The sequence below is a fragment of the Neovison vison genome, chromosome X (genome assembly GCF_020171115.1).
Source record: "Neovison vison isolate M4711 chromosome X, ASM_NN_V1, whole genome shotgun sequence".
NCBI classification, from domain to species: Eukaryota; Metazoa; Chordata; class Mammalia; order Carnivora; family Mustelidae; genus Neogale; species Neogale vison.
Window position 1 is genome coordinate 118,015,756 of NC_058105.1, and position 20,283 is coordinate 118,036,038.

The window sequence follows — 20,283 nt, forward strand, 5'->3', positions numbered from 1 at the left end:
AGGTCAAAGGAAGAATTCCTAGAAATAGTTAGTGAGCACCACTAATTGAAAGTTACAATTTCAATAGTCAAGCAACACAAAAGAAAAAATGGACTTAAGGAGCATGCTTTTCAGGTTAAATGGAATTAAGAGGAGAGACAGGGTAGCCATAGGTTCCCCCTGCTTGAAAGTGAAGGAAAATCTTAGTTTCTAACCCAGTGACAGGTAGATTCTGGATATCTATCTCCCTGTATATTCCTAATGAAAGGCTTGAGAGCCCTAGATGACTGAAATCAAAGGGAGCAGATGATTTAGATGCCTGTGAAAGGTTCAGAAAATGTGCCAGAAAACCGAGAGTCAGGAAACATTCCAGAACATATCACCCGAAGGACAAGCCTATCTACTCTGAGAGGCTGGATGAAATCACAAGGAGTTAATTTTACTGTAGAACTGTGGCATTTGTGAATAACATTTCAAAAATGCAGTTTCATCAACACTGTGTGCACACGGAAAAGCAGCCCATGTCCCCTGCTTACTATAGTGGAAAATACAAAAGCAGTTAATGGGGAAAAAGATCCAAGAGGTTTTCTTTTTCAAATTCGGAAGAGTAAAGGATCTTAGTTTCTTTCAGCTTTTGCAGTGGGAAGCTTTTCTTCTAGCTGTGGAGTTAGAGGCCTTGACTTTGGTATGACATTTGAAACTTCTCCATCCCAGCCCTTGATAGATATTAGTATTGTCTACCTTTTATTTCAGGGCTGGGCTCCTAACCCAGATTATTAAAAAGGCTCCACTCCGATTTTGATTTCGGGGTTGGGCTTCTAAACCAGATTATTAAAAGACCCAGTTTTCACCACTGACCCTAGCTTTCTTTCTTTCCATAATTTGGAGGAAGGTGAATGTTTGTATAAAATAAATATTTTCCCTTCTTATTCCAGTTAAGTTTTAATAATATTCTGTCCTAAAATCATGAAAAAATTTCTCATCCTCACATTTGGAAGCATCATGTCCTGCTGACTCGGGATTCACATATTGTCAAACTTCTCAGGTCCTCGTAAAGAGAAGATTCTAGAGCCATTTGTTTAAGTTAACCCCCCAGCATTTGCTTACCTTGTCAGAGGTATCTGCAAAGCCCCCCAACACACCCAACAGGATATGACTCCCCCCACCTTGAGAAAAATGTGTTCGGCATGAACATTTTAGTAAAACATAGCAACCTTCTTTTCTCTTCAGCTTTTGTGCAGATTCCCAGCGAAGCGAATAGCTCAAATAAAGTTGGAGCACAAAAGACTTTGTTTCCTAGGTAACTTCCAAAAAGAAAAAAAAAAAAGTTTGGTGCATTCGAAAAGAGAGACAGAAAAAGAGGGAGAAAGAGCAAGAGCTGGAGAGAAACCCCCACCACCAGAGGCCACATTTTGTAGGCGATTCCTTCCTTGAATAACAATGGACTGGGGAACAAAGACAGAATAGTGACCTGACTATAGGCTCTGACCAGCAGCCAAAAGCGTGTTTTATTTAATGGCGACAGGGACAACTGGCTGCCAGAGAATCCTTTTGTCCTGTTCTCTTTTTTGATTTGAGAAGCTGAATCTTTACAGTTCTGATAAATACAGGGCAAACTGGAATTTCTCTCCTTCGAAGTCTAAGGTCCAGGAGTGGCATTAGGTGATGCCCGTCTTGAACAGAGCCTTCGTTGTAATTTAGAGGGGGAAGGTAAGTGAGAAAGAAAGCCAATGAGAGGGCTGTCTAAATTACATTTTATTTAATTCAAGTTAGGAAAATATCACTCTTGAAGTGGACTTAAAAGAATACCGGTTAGTTAGAAAGAACAGTTTGCCATAGTTAAAAGAGAGAAGAAAATGTCTGGAGAGAATGCGATAGGGCTGTGATGTAATGTTCTCAGAACCAGTACCTTTCTACTCCATGGGGTCATGTGGCAACACTCAGTGGGGGAGGGCGAACGGGTGCTGTTAAACTATGAACATGAAATGCAAAAAAAGCAAAAATTAAAAACATGCACACAACACACAGTATACCCTGGTTAAGTCAAATCTAAGATAGCAATGAATGAGTATACCAGGATGACTCCCTCCCTTCCTTCCCTCCATATATGTCCTGATTTCAAGGACAGATTAAGAGCGCAGACTTTGGAGCTAGACTGTCTGACTTCAAATCCTGGTTCTACCATTTATTCACTGTGTGACCAGGGACAATTAATGACTCAGCCTTTCTAAGGTCGGTTTCCTCATCTGTAAGATAGGGAAATAATAGCATCTATCTGCCCTCCAGGCCTGTTTTGAGGATTAAATGAGCAGTAAGTTAACAGAATTGACTGTGGAAAATGGTGGCACTTAATAAGGTCTGTCCGTCTGTCAGCTGCTACCCGTGCTACTGTAGTATCATTATTACATAAACTTACCGTGTAGCTGTGCCGTATCTGTGACATCGACTTTGCAAATGGTAACTTTCTTTTAGAGCCCAGTCCCATTTGTTAATTTGGGAAAGACAGAATTCTTTTCTTTCCTCGGAGTGAGTTTATTTTCCGGTGAACTACTTGGAAGAAAATTCCCTGTGTGCACTTTCTTCATCCAGGCTGCTTAAAATCTGCCTCTTCCCCATATTCACAGACTGTATTTGAAGATAGGGTCAAGTTTAAGGGCATGTGACAGGGTCCCACACTCAGAAGGACACCATGCTGTTTTGAGTAAGGGGCCCTGCGTCTTCATTTTGAACTGGGCCCCACAAATCATGTAGCCAGTCGTGTTTGGAGAATAATCAAGTAACTAGAATCCCCTTTTCAGGATCTACTGAGTAGGACATTGAAACTCTTAAACTCTAAACCATGTCCGTTTTAGATTCAGTTAGGCCTCTATTACAGCACTTTCCCTATAGCATTGCTTTAACGTAACCTGAATTCTTCCTGGATGTGTCTTTTTCTTCTATTCGGTTATAAATTCTTAGGGGTTAGAAGCTACATTTGATTTTCTTTTCAGTCTTCCGTGATGCCAGCAAAGTGGCTCCTCCTTGTAGGAACTCAAAAAATTATTGGTACTCTTGAATGGTATGAGCCTTGTGTGTTTTAATAGTGATGAGAAACTCCAAAAGAGTAAGGTTTGTGGTCAAGATCTCAGGAGGAAGCAGACACCATAGAATCCAAGGGCACTGATCATTTTAGTTGCAAGTAGGTGAAAAAAATAGAGGAACCCACAAGCCATGTTTGGTTCCATCAGAGGCTCAGTATTCCAGTTTTGATTTTTCTTCAGCCTATGGCAGACCTCTGTTTTGGAGTTGGAGCACTCCAGGTCTGATTCTCTTCTGAGTTTCTAAATTTTAAGTGACAGGGTTGCTCATTAATTTTTAAGCAAAGCAAATGCCATCTCCTCAGGCCCAGTTAACTTTGATCTAGATGTTACTTAAGACAAAGGATTTCGTAGGGTCTGTGGCTCCCTCACTGAAAATGATCATTTTGACAGATGTGCTGTATATGGCCTGAGTTCAGACGTAACCCCGCTTCTCTCCTAAGCCTCTATCACAGATAGTGATGTGTAGGTCTCAAGTAAGACCCAAGGGTATGCCAAGTAAAGAGCAAAATCATGGAAGCAGGAGAAAGGGAGCCTGAAAACAAAGCCTGTATGGCGAAGGAACCCGTTTCCAAGAAAACAAAGGCTCTGGTGTCTCATGAAAGAATTTAAAGAATTACACAGCAGAAAACTGCAGGGAATAAAACATATTAATGATATTAATATATTAATTTTGGTAGTTTGTCTTTAACCTTCTAAGTCAGCTCTCCTACTGAGTGTTTTTTCCAGGAGTGACGGATGAGGAGTGGTTTTTAGTTTTCATCAGTTTGAGAACCCGCCCTGCCCCCGCCGTGCCATTAAATAAGTACGAGGTAACATTTGGAAATGACTAAGGACTCCAAGTCCAGAGAGAGACTGTTCTGTTTTGGTCAACCATCGTTAGGTCAGGGTCTCTGCAGGTCACGCTCCACTGAAAATTCCTTCTCAACTGATCCGCCTCTCCGCTGTTTTTTTGTTTTTTTGTTTTTTTTTTAAAGATTTTTTATTTATTTATTTGAGAGAGAGAGACAGTGAGAGAGAGCATGAGCGAGGAGAAGGTCAGAGAGCGAAGCAGACTCCCCATGGAGCTGGGAGCCCGATGTGGGACTCGATCCCGGGACTCCAGGATCACGCCCTGAGCCGAAGGCAGTCGTCCAACCAACTGCGCCACCCAGGCGTCCCTCTCCGCTGTTTTGATAGGAGCTCCGGCCTCCAGCTCGCTAGGCCTGAAGCTAGGTGATCTGGAGCTTGTGTGTGGAAGGACTTTGTTCTTTGGTTTTACCACCACGACAGAAGCACTCGAGCTCCTCTAGAGGATCTGTTGATTTAGAGTAGTTAAGTTTATAATATTGAAATGGACTTCGGTTTTATTTCTGCCATGAAATTAGTACCTGCTTAAGTGAAGTGTTTTAAAGCATTCTCTTTCCTGGGTGTTTGGTGAAAGGAAGTAAAATAGTTCTGATTATTTCTGATTCGATTTTTATATGGTGATATAATCAGTTCATAGGATTTTTTTCTCTAAAACTACCTAAGAAATGAAATAAAACTGAAAGAGCACTGCTGCCTCCGGGCATCTCTGCCCAGCCCAGCATGCCAGTCCTCAACCCTTGCGCACAGATAAGGGGAGGAAAAGCTGCATGCCGACCAGACTTGTATGAATTAAATTATCCTTTAAAGACTCTATTTAAATGAATCCTTCTGCTTATTCTTAGTAAGACCTACAAGGGCAGAAACCATTTTTTGTTCATAACTGGATTCCTACTGCCTTGGTAATGCTTAAGTAAAATCTGTTGCTCTGCTAGCTTGCACCCCCATGTACCTGGCCCAAGCAAACAAAAATCCTCTCAAAAGAAATAATATCAGATTACCTCCACATACAATTTTGCAGTACCACATCCAGCACAAAGTCAAAGATAACAAGGTAAGGAGGAGACAAGACAGCATGAGCAAGGAGCATCCAAAACGGTAGGTAGAACAGAAGCAGAGCCATTGGGTGTCCTGTTTTTGGTATTACCACTCCATGCAGGAGTAGCAGTGAACAACCCTGGCTTCCCCGGAATAAGTATGTGGGAAGCCTCTTAGACCACTCATTGATTCATTCAAGAATATTTCTTGAATGTCAAAGATAGCACCCGGGGAACCAAAGTGTCACATGAAAAATGATCTCTCTCTTATCACTATACAGTTCTTTTGACTTTTCTTTTTTTTTTAATTTTTTTATTAGCATATAATATATTATTTGCTTCAGGGGTACAGGTCTGTGAGTCATCAGGCTTACACATTTCACAGCACTCACCATAGCACATACCCTCCCCAGTGTCCATCACCCAACCACCCTCTCCCTGCCCCCCTTCTTTTGACTTTTCTGTACTTTCAGACTTTTTCATAATGTTGGACAAAAACACACACATAAAAATATCTCCTTCTTTTTCCAGGCTCCCATTCTGGCCCTCTTACCCCTGATTTTAAGAGGCCTTAGACTCCGAGATGAGACCATTTTAAAATCAGCCACTACTGGTCTTGCCCATCCTGTCACTGACAAAAGATGCTTCTTTGATGCTTTCACCCCATTTCTGTCCCTGCTGGCCCGTAATTTACACTCTCAGATCCTTTTCCTACCTGCCTATGAAACTGCTTCAATGAAAGTTAGAGCTACATACTTAGGGTCAGTGCTCAGAACAAGAAATAATAGACACTATTCATTTCTTCAGTTTTGTGGCTGTGAACAAGCATTTCTCCAAACATCTCAAGATTTTCCCCAACCTTTCTCTTACTGCCAAAAGAAAAATATAATCCCTCCGCATTTTACTTTCTTTGGAGTTTTATTTTATATGCTGATGGGAGCTTATTTTGCCTCTAGACTCTCCAAAAGACATCTGTTAAAATGTTGTGGGTATTTCAGCAGAAAATGTTTTGAAAATTCGGCTTTAGTGTGTGATCTGATAACACATGGCATTTATAGCAGCTGACTTTCAGAGCTGATTCATTACTATCATGCTGTCTTAAACATGAGAAATATTCACTAGAGAATGGATGCTGTGGTATGCTTGAATATAGGAATAAAACCTTAGAGCGAAGATGCCCATTACAAGCCACATGGGTTCCTAGTCAGGTGATCTGGGACCTCACTTTCATTTCACCCTGGGGCCCATTTGTCCTTAGACCAGGTTACGGCCTATCTAGGAGATGGAGGGGACCTTGTCTGCCTCAGATTTTTCTTACTGGAGTGTGTGAATGTGTTGCACATAAACAGAAAGTGCCTCGATCTTTCTGGAAGGCTTAAAGGAAGCTGGCGATACCTTCTTCACTCAGCACTCTTCCTGCTTCAGTTACATAGCACTTTCTTTCCATGACACTGTCCCAGAGCTTCCTATTGGCTGGCATTGTGCTCTTCCAAACATGCTTAATAACATCGTTTCTGACTCATTCTGTGCTTCTCCCTTTTCTCTCTCCTCAACTCCAACATTTACCAAAGTGAATAGCTGTGGGAAAACAGAATGAAGTAAGTAAAAGTTTAGGGTCCTTCCTGTGTCTCTCTCTCCTAAGCCTTTCTTCCCTTTCCTGGTGTTGCCTTTTCTACCACTCCCCCAGGAAAGCCAGGGCCTTCACGTTTTCCCCAGAGGGCCTGAACGCAGCACCCCCAAGTGCCCAAACCCTTCCCACTGCACCCCCAGCCAGCTGTGAGGCTTGACAGAAGCCCACAGATGCATTCACGTTAATGTGCTGAGAACTCCTAGTGAGAAGCCCAAAGGGACACATCTCTGAGGCAGAATTGTGGATAGTGGTTATAGGCCGGGAGGGAGATATTCAGGAACAAGTGCCAACTGAGTTCTTCTTTTAACCACTTTATATATTACTGTCTATTTAAAACACCAAAATGCAGAAATACTCAGAACTGGGAAAAGTGGCCTTATCATTGATAAGTCTGTTTTTCCAAATCATACCTTTATTTCTCTTCCCTGCCAGATATTGCCACCACCACTTCCTCAATTCTCCTGAGAAGCACTTGGCTAAAGGAAATATACAAAAGGCCAATAAGCATATGCAAAAGCCCTCAACATCATTTCTCATTGGGAGAATTCAAATGAAAACCCCAGTCACATACTGCTGTGTACTGGAGGGGCTAAACTTAAAAAGGTCAATAATAACAAGTGCTGGCGCAGAGGAAGAGCAACTAGAACTCTCATAAATTGATGGGGTGCATGTAAAATGGTCTAGCCACTTCAGAGACTGGCAGTATCTAACAAACCTAAGCATATGTCTGCCCTCTAATTACCTCTCAGGTATATGGAGGTAAGAAGAATGAGTATGTCCACAAAAAGCCTTGCACAAAAATATTCATAGCAACTTAACTTGTAAAAGACCCCCCCCCAAGTCCTCACAACTAGAAACACCTCCATTATCTATCAACAAGAGAATGGATAAACAAATTGGGGACTACCATATTCATATAACACAGTACTACCCAGTCATAAAAAAGAACACAGTATTGATACATGCAACATTGACCTCAAAAAAGTATGTGGAGTGAAAGAAGCCAAACATAAAAGAGTATGTGCTCATTCACTCAAAAGTGAATCCCACCCTCTTGATGGTCTGATAATGTCTTGGGTATGAGATCGGCCCCTAGTGAGCAGAACTTGAATGCAGTGGCAATGGCGCAGTTTCCACCGCGAGAGAGTCTTTGTGAAAGACAGCATGTAGCCGCCAAGAATCTCTCTCTCCGTTTGATCTCAGCTGGAACCAAAGGAAAATTCTTTGGGTGATGGAATGCAAAATGATTTTATGTATTTTAAAGTTCAGGAACACTTTGTTTAATGGTGTTCTATTAATGAAGTGATTTAAATGTGCTGAGCATAACAGAATTCTGCTTTGAAGCCTGTGTGGACGGTAGTCCCCATGTGAATGGAAAAGAGGGCTCCAGGGAGACCAGGAGGGAGACCACTTCCTGCTGCTGCTCAGTCATTTATTCACAGGAATTGCTCTGGACTGTCAAGGAGAACACAAAACAAGGCCCACTGGACCATGATCAGTGTGATGTTGATGCCAGTGAGTGTCTTATTCATCCCCTGTGGCCAGCTTTGCCAATTAGTGGGGTCACTGCCAAGGGCCATTCAGTATCAGTCCTCAAAGGTTGCTAGCACCAAATAAAAGACATGAGTGGGAAAAAGGCAGGCCAGGCTTTGAAGTGGAGGGAAGAAGGAAGCTTTGAACTGCTGCAGATGGCACAAATACCCTCACCTAAATCACAGGAGCAGGCAGCGTGAGTCCCACAATGGCCCATCGGTGCGGGGAGAGTTCCTCCCTCGCCCACCTGCCTTGCCCTCAGCTGGAGGCTCCAAGGTGTGCAGTAACTGAAGACATGTCATACATTTGGCCTCACTCCAAGGGACACTTTTCCCTTGGAACTCACGCCAGTTGTGGCAAGAGCTCAGTAGGGTCCTACTTAACCTTACCACAGCAAAGTTTTAAAAAAATAAGATAAAACCTTCCTGTGCACAAGCCATGCATGTTCCACCTTTATTTTTTACCTTTTCCCCCCTTTTTAATTGACTCTTTTTTTAGTATAGCTCTATGAGTGTTATCACACGCCTAGACTCATGTAACCCTCCCACTATTAGGATTCAGAACATTTCCATTACCTCAAAAAGGTCCCCTGTGCTATCCCTTTAGAGTCATCCCCTCCCCCCCCGCTTAGCCCCTGGCAACCAAGAACCTGTTGTCCATCACTATGGTTTTGTCTTTTTGAAAGTGTCATATAAATGGAATCATACCTTTTGATACTGGCTTCTTTCACTCAGCATAATGCCTCTGAGATCCATCCAAGTTGTTGTGTGTGTCAGTAATTCATTCTGTCTTATTGTGAGTGCTAGTCCATTGTCTGCTTTTACTTAGAGCAGCGGAGTGTCTCAGGTGTGCAAGAAAACGTGAACCTGAGCATATTCCAGAATGATGTGTACAAAGCAATAATTTTATTCACTGTTCCACAGCCAGGCCCATGTTTTCAAAAGAAAGAATTCCAAAACTAAACTCTGCAGTAAGGAATTTTCTTTATTTCTCACAGTATTTGATATTAACGGGGCTCGTGGGCTAAGGCTGTCATTAGCTATTGTGCTGCCTGTTCGGCTGTCGTCTGTCAGCTGCACATCTATTCTTCCGCACTCTGCCGCGACTCTGAAAATAACATTTCTCTCTCACCAGCTGCTCCCTGTTCGGTTCTGTCCTAGGTGTGTCAGCTCCTTTCTGCACTTAGTGTCTCTGTTGCCTCTGTTTCCCGTTTGCTACGTCCGTTTTGCAGTACCTTCCCGGTACTGAGTTCTGTCTGTTAACATAACTGCTGTGGACCAGTCTGTGTTCCTGGCTGGACCCTGACTGCTGAAGTGTGTGGTACCAGGCTTTCACCCCTGGCTTGCTTGTGTCTCAGGCATCTAAAGTACTTGCTACCTATGCTTCCTCACCTCCTGAGGGAAACAGGAACCGGTGTGATGGTCCGTGGGATGTCAAGGTCATAATGATGCCTGCATCTTATGGCGGGGAACAGGAGAACTGATGGCGTCTCAAAAGCAAACTGCTTCTGGTGATTCTCGAAAATGGGTATAGAGGGGGAGAAGTATCTGCTGGGGTCAGTAGCTGTATAGTTGCATGTCGTAGGTGCTGTGCTGACTTGTCCCAAGGATAGTCCCATATCAGAACAGCAGCTACGAGTAAAGTCACAAGTTACTTACAGCCAGTCTGTGAGAGCTGACAGCTGAGTTAAATGGAGCATGTGGCAGGCCTCACCACTCCTGTAGTCTTACATTTGAAACTAATGCCAGGCTCTTCCAACCCTACTATACCAAGAAGAAACCTCTAGAAATTGAGGAAGTTAACCCTATACACACATGGCGTGGTATCTTCATAAAGCACTGCTCTTTCTGACCATGTTATTTCTGTGCTCAGAACTCTTCTAATTTCCCGTATCTGTGTAACAGATTCAGACGTTTTAGTCTGATATTCAAGGTCCTTCAAGATCCGGTCTACTGGAGCACTGCAGCCAAACCAAAATATTTGAATTTATGTATATGCACTTCATTTTTTCCTGCCTGTGTAAGCTTGCTCTCATGGTTTCCTCATCTTATAATCCCTTTCCTCCCAGTTTACACATGGAAATTCTACCCCATCCTTCAAGGCCTTTTCAGATGCTCCCTTTACCATGAAGTTTAATCCTAACATCCAGCCCTATTCTAACACCACATACCAGTTAGGTGCTAAAATCTTATACTTAATAACATACAATTTTCTCTACTATCCCATGTACTCTATATGGCAGAAATTATGTCTCTCATTTTTGTGTCAGTTAATTTTCTTCAAAATGAATAAATAAGAGGCCACAGTGGGAGAGAGGGCATTCCAAGTGGAGATATTGTTTTGAGAGTGCAGGATATTTTCTCAAGAAGCACATGTAGTTTGGTTAGGCTGAGGTCTAGGTCTGTGCAACGGATTTGTGGGCAGTCCATCTGGAAAGGTATGTTAGGACAAGATCATATAGAGGCTCGAGAGTTGGGCTAAGGATTTGAACTACTTCTTTAGGCAGAATGAAGGAATTGAAGGTTTCAGGATTAGGGGAGAATTTTTATGTCAAAGATTCTCATACCTATGTTAGAATTTTTGGTAATTGATTTAAAGGAGCAAACTGGATGAGATAAAGGAAAGCACTTAGACTGAAGCAAGAGAGACTTAATTGGATGGATAGAACCATTTTGAGATGGGCCATAAAACAACAGAATATTTCTGAGAGCGCTTGCAAAACTATGAAGATATTTTATAAAACCAAAACACGACCTGTCTAGGACACTGGGGTATGTATAATTCTTTTACAACAAAGGAAGGGCTTGGTCAGCATTTCTCAGTCTCGGTCTTCTAAACCAATAGAATTATCAGAAATCTCCAGTGAGGACTCATGGAGAAAGAAGGAGGGGAGAGGCTGGATGAGAGGAGATAGAACCGGGGATGGGAGAGAGAGTGAGGCAGTGAGAAGGTCTTTATCCCAGGGCAGGTCAAATACCTGAAATGCCCCTCCTGCCAACTCTAGTCTTTAAGCCCTCTCTTGGCTCAGAACTCCACTCCTAGTCTTGTCATTCTTCTGTAAGACAGTTTCGTTGTTCTCAGAAGCTGCTTTCCCATAAGACCCATTTTCTTCTTGGGGTGCCTGGGTGGCTCAGTGGTTTAAGCCTCTGCCTTCGGCTCGGGTCATGATCTCAGGGTCCTGGGATCGAGTCCCACATCGGGCTCTCTGCTCAGCGGGGAGCCTGCTTCCCCCTCTCTCTCTGCCTCTCTCTCTGCCTACTTGTGATCTCTCTCTGTCTATCAAATAAATAAAAATCTTTAAAAAAAGACCCATTTTCTTCTTGATAGAAAATGGAAGAGTGAACGTGGTCATTGTTTATAGCTCTGGACTAAAACCAAGGGGGTCTGGGTCTTCGTTTGAGTGATTGCCTTCATTTACTTCCCAGTAAGGCCGTTGGAATGTCCCGTCTTTCAGATGCACCTCCTTGGTAAGAAGAAAAGTATGATTTGACAGACTTTTACTTTAAAATCCCTGGATGCATAGTGTGATAAGTTAGAAAACTACTATCAGGCTATGAAATGACAAAGAATCCCTGATATTCTTCCCAGGCTAATTTTATGAAGCCTGACACAGAGGATAACTGTTATCACCATATGGTGGAATGAATTAACTGTCAGTCCTGAAGGTCAGGATTTAGGCTTCGGTGTTCCTCGGGAACCTGATCAACCTTTGCCACAGCGCCGCATCTCATGTCAAGCTTCTCCGTCCGCTGCCACAGAGACTGTTAGATATTCTGGCCCCGGACCACTGACAAAAGCTGGAGAGGGACGCTTGGTGAAATTGCTGGCGCATCTTACCACATTTGAGGAAGGGTGATTTCCATGCCTTTCCATCTAAACCTCAGAATCTAAGCAGGGACTTAGACTCCAAGGGTCCCCATGGACCTGACTGCAAGCTGGAAGCAGCGATAGGAGATGTTTCAGCTCAAGTGCTGACTCTGATCAGTAGTGGCTCTCTGGACCGTGTGGGAAAGGTTGGCTGTGATCTAACAGGAATGCCTGCCTTAGACTTGCACAGGGGAAGAGCAGGTATGTCTTGAGTATTCGTGGCCCATACCAACGTAACTTACTGATGAGAACAGATCAGCTGGACAGCCCATTCAGCAGAGGATGAGGGGGAGCTGCTACGACCGGCTGCACCCTCTGTGCCGTCCGTCGTGGCAGCTCACCCTCAGCTGGGAATCTGTGCCATGAGGGGGCCCTAGGGGTTAAAGTGCCACATACCATAGCAATCTCTAATTATCTTAGATTAGATTCTCTGTGGTCTTCTGAATTTTGCTATTTAAAGAAAAGAAATGATGGACTAAGCTTGTCCTGGTTGAACTTACTTTCTCCAGAAGCCATATATCTATCATAGGCACTGGGGTACAAGTCCCAACTCAGGAACTGTGGAATATTTATGGTGTGTGTGTGTGTGTGTGTGTGTGTGTTTTAACTTTGTATTTTGAAATAATGAATATTTACACAGAAGTTGCAAAAGTAGTAGAGAAGATTCCCATATACTCTGTCCAGCTTTTCCTAATGTCAACATTTTACATAACTGCAGTATATTTATTGAAAGCAGAAAATTAACATTGATAAATACTATTTACCAATTTATTAGCTTTACTTGGCATTTACCAGTTTTCCCACTAATGTTCTTCTTCTGGTCCAGGATCCAATCCAGGATCCCACATTGCACTTAGTTGTCAAATCTCCTTAGTGTCCTTCAGTTTGTGGTAATTCCTCAATCATTGCTTTAATGACCTTGACACTTTTGGAGAGTGCTTGCTGATTATTTTCTAGAATGTTCCTTAATTAAGAATGTCTGACATTTTTCTTATGGTTAAATTGAGGTCAAACATTTTTGTCAAGAATCCCACGGAAGTGTCATCTCATTGCATTGTATCAGGAGGGTCATATACAGCTGTGCCCTATTGCTACTGATGTTAATTTTGATCACTTGGCTAAGATGGTGGCTGTCAGCTTCTGCAGCTAAAATTACTATTTTCTGTTTGTAATCAACAAGTATCTTGTGGGGAGAAACTCTGAGACAATGCACACATCCTATTTCTCAACATAATTTCACCCAACTAATTTTAGTATTCATCAATGATTATTGCCCATAAAAATTATTACTATCATATTTGGCTAATGGTGATTTTTAAAATTTGTATCAATACTTCTACACTTATTCATAAGAACTCTTCTGTAAGGAAGAACTACCCCCCCATACATGTATTTATTTATCCCAATTTCCTTATAGCAGTATAGACTCAGATCTTTATTTTCTGAGTTATAATCCATTACTATCTTTATTTTATTGCTCAAAGTGTCCCAGATTTAGCTATTGGGAACTCGTTCAGGTTGGCTTCTGTGCCCTTTCGACATGCATCCTATTATTTTTTGAGCCCTTTCTTGCTTTTGAGCATCTTAAGATATTCTAGGCCTATCTTACATTTTCCCTGGCCCAGTCCTTGAATAAATTTCTCCAAGGATCCCTGGTTTATCTTTTTAGGGAATGGCATTTAGAAAGATGTAAGCAGGACGCCTGGGTGGCTCAGTCGGTTAAGTGCCTGCCTTTGGCTCAGGTCATGATCCCAGGGTCCCGGGATTGAGCCCTGCATCAGGTTCCCTGCTCAGCAGGGAGCCTGCTTCTCCCTCTCCTTCTGCCTGCCACTCTTCCTGTTTGTGCTCTCTCACTCTCTGTCAAATAAATACATAAAATCTTAAAAAAGAAAGAAAGAAAGATGATGTGGGCAGTAGATGTATTCAGGGTTACCAAAGTATCATTGTTTCTAAGGCCCTCTCAGATGACAGAGCTAAGAAATATGTTCGTATACTCATACATGCACATAGACATATGTTTATTTTATGCCTATCCATCTGCAGATACATGTGTATATCTGTGTGTTTGAGAAAATATGTATGAATTTATACTGATATTTTAGATGTAATCCAATACCAAAGGATTCATTCTAGACTTTCCCCATTCCTCATTTGTAACTCCTCTCTCTAGCAGTAACAAACTCATTGTCATTATCTACAACATATTTGCTCAGTCCTATCCTGCACATAAAGTAGTTTCGGAATTTTTAGTTCATTCTCTTGTGAAGAATAAATTTTCCAACGAGAGTACAGTATTTGTCTACAGTTCCTTTTGTCTTTAGCCTTCCACTTGTTGCTTCAGGTACAGCTGCTCCTAGGGGAGCTTGGGGTTGGAGCCTCAGGCCTCCAGGTTACTGTAGAATAAAGAACTAGAGGATGTCAAGGAGACCAGCCTTTCCCACAGTCAGATCACCTGCCTCTACAGCCAGTTCACCAGCCCGGACAAAGGTGAGAAAGGGGCCCTCAGCTGGGAAGATTTCCAGTTGATGCCAGAACTTGTCATCAGCCCATGGGGAGATGGCTCATTAGTGCCTTCTTTCCAGATGGAAGAGACCAGGTAAACTTCCACTGATTCATAAAAACTGGCTCATTTCCAACCCACTTAATATAGTGCTCAGAGCAAAGATGAGAGTGGACCAGAACCACTCAACTCTGAAGCAACGAACTATACTTTGCTTTTTGGCTATATGATTTGGATAAAGATGACAGGATTTCCCACAATGAGCTGTCCAGAGGCTGTGCATGATGGCTGGAGCGAATTTCCCAGAGCAGCAACTGAGCAACATCACAGGACCATCCAGGAGGCTGATCAGGATGGGGATGGTGCCGTATTGCTTGCAAAGTTTGTTAGGGTTTTGGAGAAAGTGGGCATAGAACAGAAAGTCAGCATCCAGTTTCTTGACTAAAAAGTTCCTCGTTCTCTAGTATTTAAAAACTGGAACTTGAGAGTCCTCCTCCCAGCCCCACCTCCACCCCATCAGCCCCTTTCTGCCAAGACACCACTGTTGCACGACAGTCCCACGTGTGCTCTGTTAACACAAACCTGCCTCTGGGGCAAACAGGACGTGACAGAATGGCACATCCAGCCTATTTCTCTTCGGTATCCATTCAGCTGTTCCCCATTTGCAGAGATCATCTCCCCCAGTTATGCTGCTGAATGCTGTCTGTCCATCCTGTCTGAGAAAGGGAGGGATGGAGTGAACGACTCTCGCCAACCGGCCAAGCTAGCTTTCCCTGGGTGTAGACTACAGCCATGCTGCCTTCCCCTCAGCTCGGTTTCAGCATCCTCCTATGAACTCTTCCATATGTCCTTTGCTTCTCTGTCACCCGGCATACCATTCATTTGATCTTTCAGTCTCCCTGCTTTTTATTATGCCTGAGTTTCCTCTTTTTTTTTTTTTTTTACCTGGCACCCCAAGCTGTGCCTGTTAAATACATATCTAACTTGGCAAGATTGTTCTATGGTCTGGTAGTTTTCATCTACTTTTGCTCATAAATAAGCCTCTGGGATGTTATATCCCCAGGAACTTTTGGGGAATCAGCATTTCTGTCAGAGAATATGACCATCTCTTGGTCTCCTGCAGTCTGCTCTGTCATCAAAGGACTGCTGGATGGAGATACTCATCTTAAAAGGTGAAAGGTGTCAAGCCAAACTTCTCGGTGGTTTTCCCAGGTCCCTCAACGTCTGGCCTCTGATTCTCCCCACACAGAGTACCCATATGGCTACTCTTCCTCTTCAGAAAATAGCCACATGCCTGCAGGTTTGCTCAGCTTGAGGCACGGTCAACCACCAGAGTGGCTTCTCTGACAGTATGCTTGGGGGGTCTTCTCATGGGTTTCTGAACAAGGAGCTAGGGCACCCTAAATGCCTCCTGTATTCCCATCTCTGCCACATGGTTTATGCCTAATTTATCTGTCCAAGAGATTTAAAGATTGTCCTCAGGATCCTGAAGGTTTTTGCAGTTGCCAAATGATTACACTAGGAGGTCCAAAGCATTGACTGTACTGTCCCATTAGCTGCCTGGTTACATTGACTACGTATCTCCTTGTGTAGATTACTGTTAACCTCTTAGAAACATGGGATCTGGCATTGGTAGCACAATTTACGATGTGGCATTATAGACCTTTCTGCAAGCCAGAGCAGCTTATTTGCCCAAGTCAGCTTAAAGACCTCATTGAATCACGCAGTCGCCATCCTAATGTCCAAATCTGTTCATGCATATATCTGCCCATGGCTCACTTCCCCTGACTCATCACTTGCTTTCTTGCTTCCTTGCTTTGGAAGGAAGATGTGCACACAATTCCTTAACGAAGGGAATGGCTGAAGAATATCACTGCAAAGGAAAGGGAGAGGAATGAGGAACAGAGGAGCAGTCAGGTGGGATGGCTGAGGTATAAACGAATGAGAAATTCTACAGAAGTATCATTCTGGCTTTGTGATCAAGTGATGTAATGCAGGAATCGTACAAAAGGGAAGAATTGTCTGGTGCTTATCTATTCAGTACCTCAGAGGCTCTTTGACTTGAATATTTTAAGTTCCTAAGTTTATGGCTTTTCTCTCTTTTGGTGTTTGAATATGGTTTGAATTCATGGTTGTGCCTTCTTATTCTATTTAAAATTATATTCATCAATCCATCAGTAAATATTCTTGGTTAAAATGAAACAAAACATGGCGGCCCAGCGGCCGACTCCTGATGGAAGAAAAGATGTGGAGTGGGCTGCTACCTCCTGGCCTAAATGAAAGTGATGTTGAGTTGAATTCTGAAGATGAAGCCCCATTAGAGAACTCTGGACTTAACTTGCAGGAAGATAAAGAAGATGGGGCCATTACAAAAACAGAGATCTCAAATTGCCAAACTGGTGGACCAAAACCTGGGGCAGAGGCAAATGTAAATGCATACAAAGAGTGCCCCTCTGGAATTCCCTTAAATATGTGGCATAAATTTCAAGAATTGCATAAAAAACATGCTGAACAGAAAACCTCAACTTCAGGATTCAGAAGGAAGAAAAGGAAACACTCCAGGAAAGGTAAATTGAAGAATGAGGAAGAGACTCATAGTGAACAGACCTCAAGTGAAACCCAGTAGAAGGAGCTTACTCAGTATTTTGGAATCAATGATAGGTTTGAACCCCCTGTTAAAAAGAAAAAAGTTGACAAGTCAGGCCTTGAAAAGAGCATAGACCAGGCTGTGGAAGAGTGGAACATCGAGAAGGCTGAGGAACTCAGCAACCAGCTAGCTACTCGAGAGCTTGGTGTAAAAATCGCTAAGGCGGTTGCCTGCCACAACTTTGTAAAAGACAAAAAGGATGCTGAAAATTCACAGGTTGCCCGAAAAAAGAAGAAACTTGCATGGGGGTTTGAAGCAAAGAAGAGATGGAAAACCAAGAGCAACATGGGATATATGTAGCTTGCCACAATTCCTCAAGACGTTTGAGTCTTGACTTGGGTTTATGCTTGAGTCTTCAACTGCTCAATTTACTGAAAAGATTTTCCTGCTTATGTTAAATATGTTGGGAAACTGGTAGAAATTGGAAAAATAAGCATAAAATTTGGGAGTTGATTATCAAATCTTTTCAAGTCTTTCTAAAAACAAAAAAATAAAACAAAACAAAAGCAATTCTTTCCAGAGTTACTTAGGTTTACCTATTTCCTTTCCCACCTTCTTCAGTGTGATTATGATATTCATTTGAAATATAGTTAGGTTTATTTGTTGCTGTTTGCTTTCCATTTGGGGTTCTCCTCACATTCTGATTCATATTTATTTATTTATTTATTTATTGGGGGGTGGGGGCGCCTAGTATGTAAAACATTACCTGGGTTCTAAGAGTTAGACCTACCCCAAAAATATACTCAGAGAAGTGTCACCCCCTTGACTCTACCACCTCCTTCCCATTCCCCATTCTTGCTAGTCTGTTCCCACTTACCGCCTATTGGTAAATCAATCTCATTACTTTCCGATTTGTCTTTCTTGTATGGTTTTGCAGTAATGCTTGTTCTGAAAAAGCAGGTTTGTGCCACCATGATTGATATATCTTAGAAAACAGTTGGAGTTTCATGTGTATTTCGTGTTTGTTTATGGAGAGTTTCATGCAGGAGAAATTCTAGGTGAACCCAGAAAGTATACCCAGCTGACCTGAGCTGGGTAAGAATAAGGTAAAATGCACATACTATAGACTTCTCTGAGTCCCCCTGGTTCACCAGTGTCTTAGAAGCCACGCCCATCCATACCTGGGGCTACAGCCTTCTTCTACCCCTTTGCACCAGCCGTCCTGATCGCCATTCCACAAGCAAACTTTAAGGCTTTTTCTAGGTTAAGTGACATGTTTATTGTATATTTCTTAACTACTTAATGTTGTAAAATTGTGTTGCTGCTTTTTTAAAAATTAGGTTCCTATCTGTGTGTGTGTGTGTGTGTGTGTGTGTCTGAGGTTTACTGAGTGTTGTACCCCATGTTCCCCCATAAACCTTCTGGTTTTTCTTGTGGAATTTTGCATAATGTGGAGATTTTTAGGGATGAATATATTGTGTTATAGCAAAATTGACTCTTTTTTTAAAGACTATTTCTTTTACACAAATAAATGGATACCTGTATATTTTCTTCTGTATCCTTTTTTCTAACATGAAGGGTAGCGTACAATAGACACTCTTTTGGGCTTTACCTCTTTTTAAAAAAAAATTTAACTTCATGTTTACATTTTTTATTTGAGTATAGTCGATGCGATGTTATATTCAGGTGTACAACATAGTGACTTGACAAGTCTATACATTATGCTGTGTTCACCACAAGTGTAGCTACCATCATATTATATTGCTCTTATGGTATCATTGACTGTGTTCCTTAGGCTGTCCCTTTTATTCCTATGACTTACTCATTCCATTACTGGGAGCCTCTATCTTCCTCTCTTTGTCACCCATTTTGCCCAACCCCCCCAACAACCCTCCCCTCTGGCAACCTTCATTTTGTTCTCTGTATTTATAGGTCTGATTCTGCTTTTTGTTAATTCATTTATTTGAGGGTTTTTTTAGGTTCCACTTATGAGTGGAATCATATGGTATGTGTCTTAGTCTTATTTCACTTAGCATAATATCCTGTAGGTCCGTCCATATGGTCTCAAGTGGCATGATGCCATCTTTTTTGTGGCTGTGTAATATTCCATATAGATGGATCTTGTTTATTTTTCTACTATCATGCTGTTTTTAATTTTTTTTAATTTAATTTTAAATTTATTTTAATTCCAGTATAGTTAACATACAATGTTATATTAGTTTCAGGTGTACAATATAGTGATTCAACAATTCCATAACGACTCAGTGCTACTCATCATGCGAAGGGCACTCTTTCATCCCCTTCACCACTTTCACCCCTGGTCCCCTCCCTTCTGAGAACCGTCAGCTTGTTCTCTATAGTTAAGAGTCTGTTTTTTGGCTTTTCTCTTTTTTCTTTGTTCATTTGTTTTATTTCTTAAATTCTGCATATGAGTGATATCATATGGTATTTGTTTTTCTCTGACTGATTTACTTGACATTATACCCTGTAGGTCTATCCATGTTGTTGCAAATGGCAAGATGTCCTTCTTTTTTATGGCTGAGTAATGTATACCTACTACCTCTTCTTTATTCATTTGTCTATTGATGGATGATTGGCTGCTCCCATAATTTGGCTATTGTACATAATGCTGCCGTAAACAAAGGGGTACATATATTTTTTCGAATTAGTATTTTTGTATTCTTTGGGTAAATACCCAGTAGTGGAATTACTGGATTATATGGCAATTCTAATTTAATTTTTAGAGGAACTTCTGTAGTGTTTTTCACAGTGACAGCACCAGTTTGCATTCCCAACAGTGCACGAGGGTTCCTTTTTCTCCACATCCTCGCCAACACTTGTCATTTCTTGTCTTTTATTTTAAGCCTCTCTGACAGGTATAAGGTAATTGTGGTTTTTTAATTTCCATTTTCCTGATGCTTAGTGATGTTGCATATCTTTTCCTGTGTTGGCCATCAATATGTCTGCTTTGCAGAAATGTTCATGTCTGCTGCTCATTTTTAATTGGATTATTTTTTGTTTTTGAGTTATGTAAGTTCTTTATATATTTTGGATACTAGCCCTTTACTGGATATGTCATTTACAAATATCTTCAGTAGGTTCTTTTAGTTTTGTTGATTGTTTCCTTTGCTGTGCAGAAGCTTTTTATTTTGAGGTAGTCCCAATAGTTTATTTTTCCTTTGTTTCCCTTGCCTCAGGAGACAAATCTAGAAAAATGTTCCTACAAC

The 20,283-nt window shown here is 41.9% G+C and overlaps 2 protein-coding genes and 1 pseudogene across 3 annotated transcripts in view; 2 read left to right on the forward strand and 1 right to left on the reverse strand.

The window, feature by feature from the left end:
• NHS (NHS actin remodeling regulator) overlaps window positions 1–20,283 on the reverse strand; it is a 332,643-nt gene that overhangs the window by 14,810 nt on the left and 297,550 nt on the right. For both annotated transcript variants that reach the window (XM_044235812.1, XM_044235813.1), the window contains exon 4: window positions 1,889–1,951. In XM_044235812.1, the coding sequence (XP_044091747.1) occupies window positions 1,889–1,951 (63 nt within the window). The remainder of the gene's footprint in view (window positions 1–1,888; window positions 1,952–20,283) is intronic.
• Window positions 8,061–15,137, forward strand: LOC122897501 (annotated as a pseudogene).
• On the forward strand, window positions 16,685–17,486 carry LOC122897560 (protein FAM204A-like). The gene is given in 1 exon segment (XM_044235814.1): window positions 16,685–17,486. A coding segment is annotated over 1 exon segment (714 nt). The 5' UTR covers window positions 16,685–16,702; the 3' UTR covers window positions 17,417–17,486.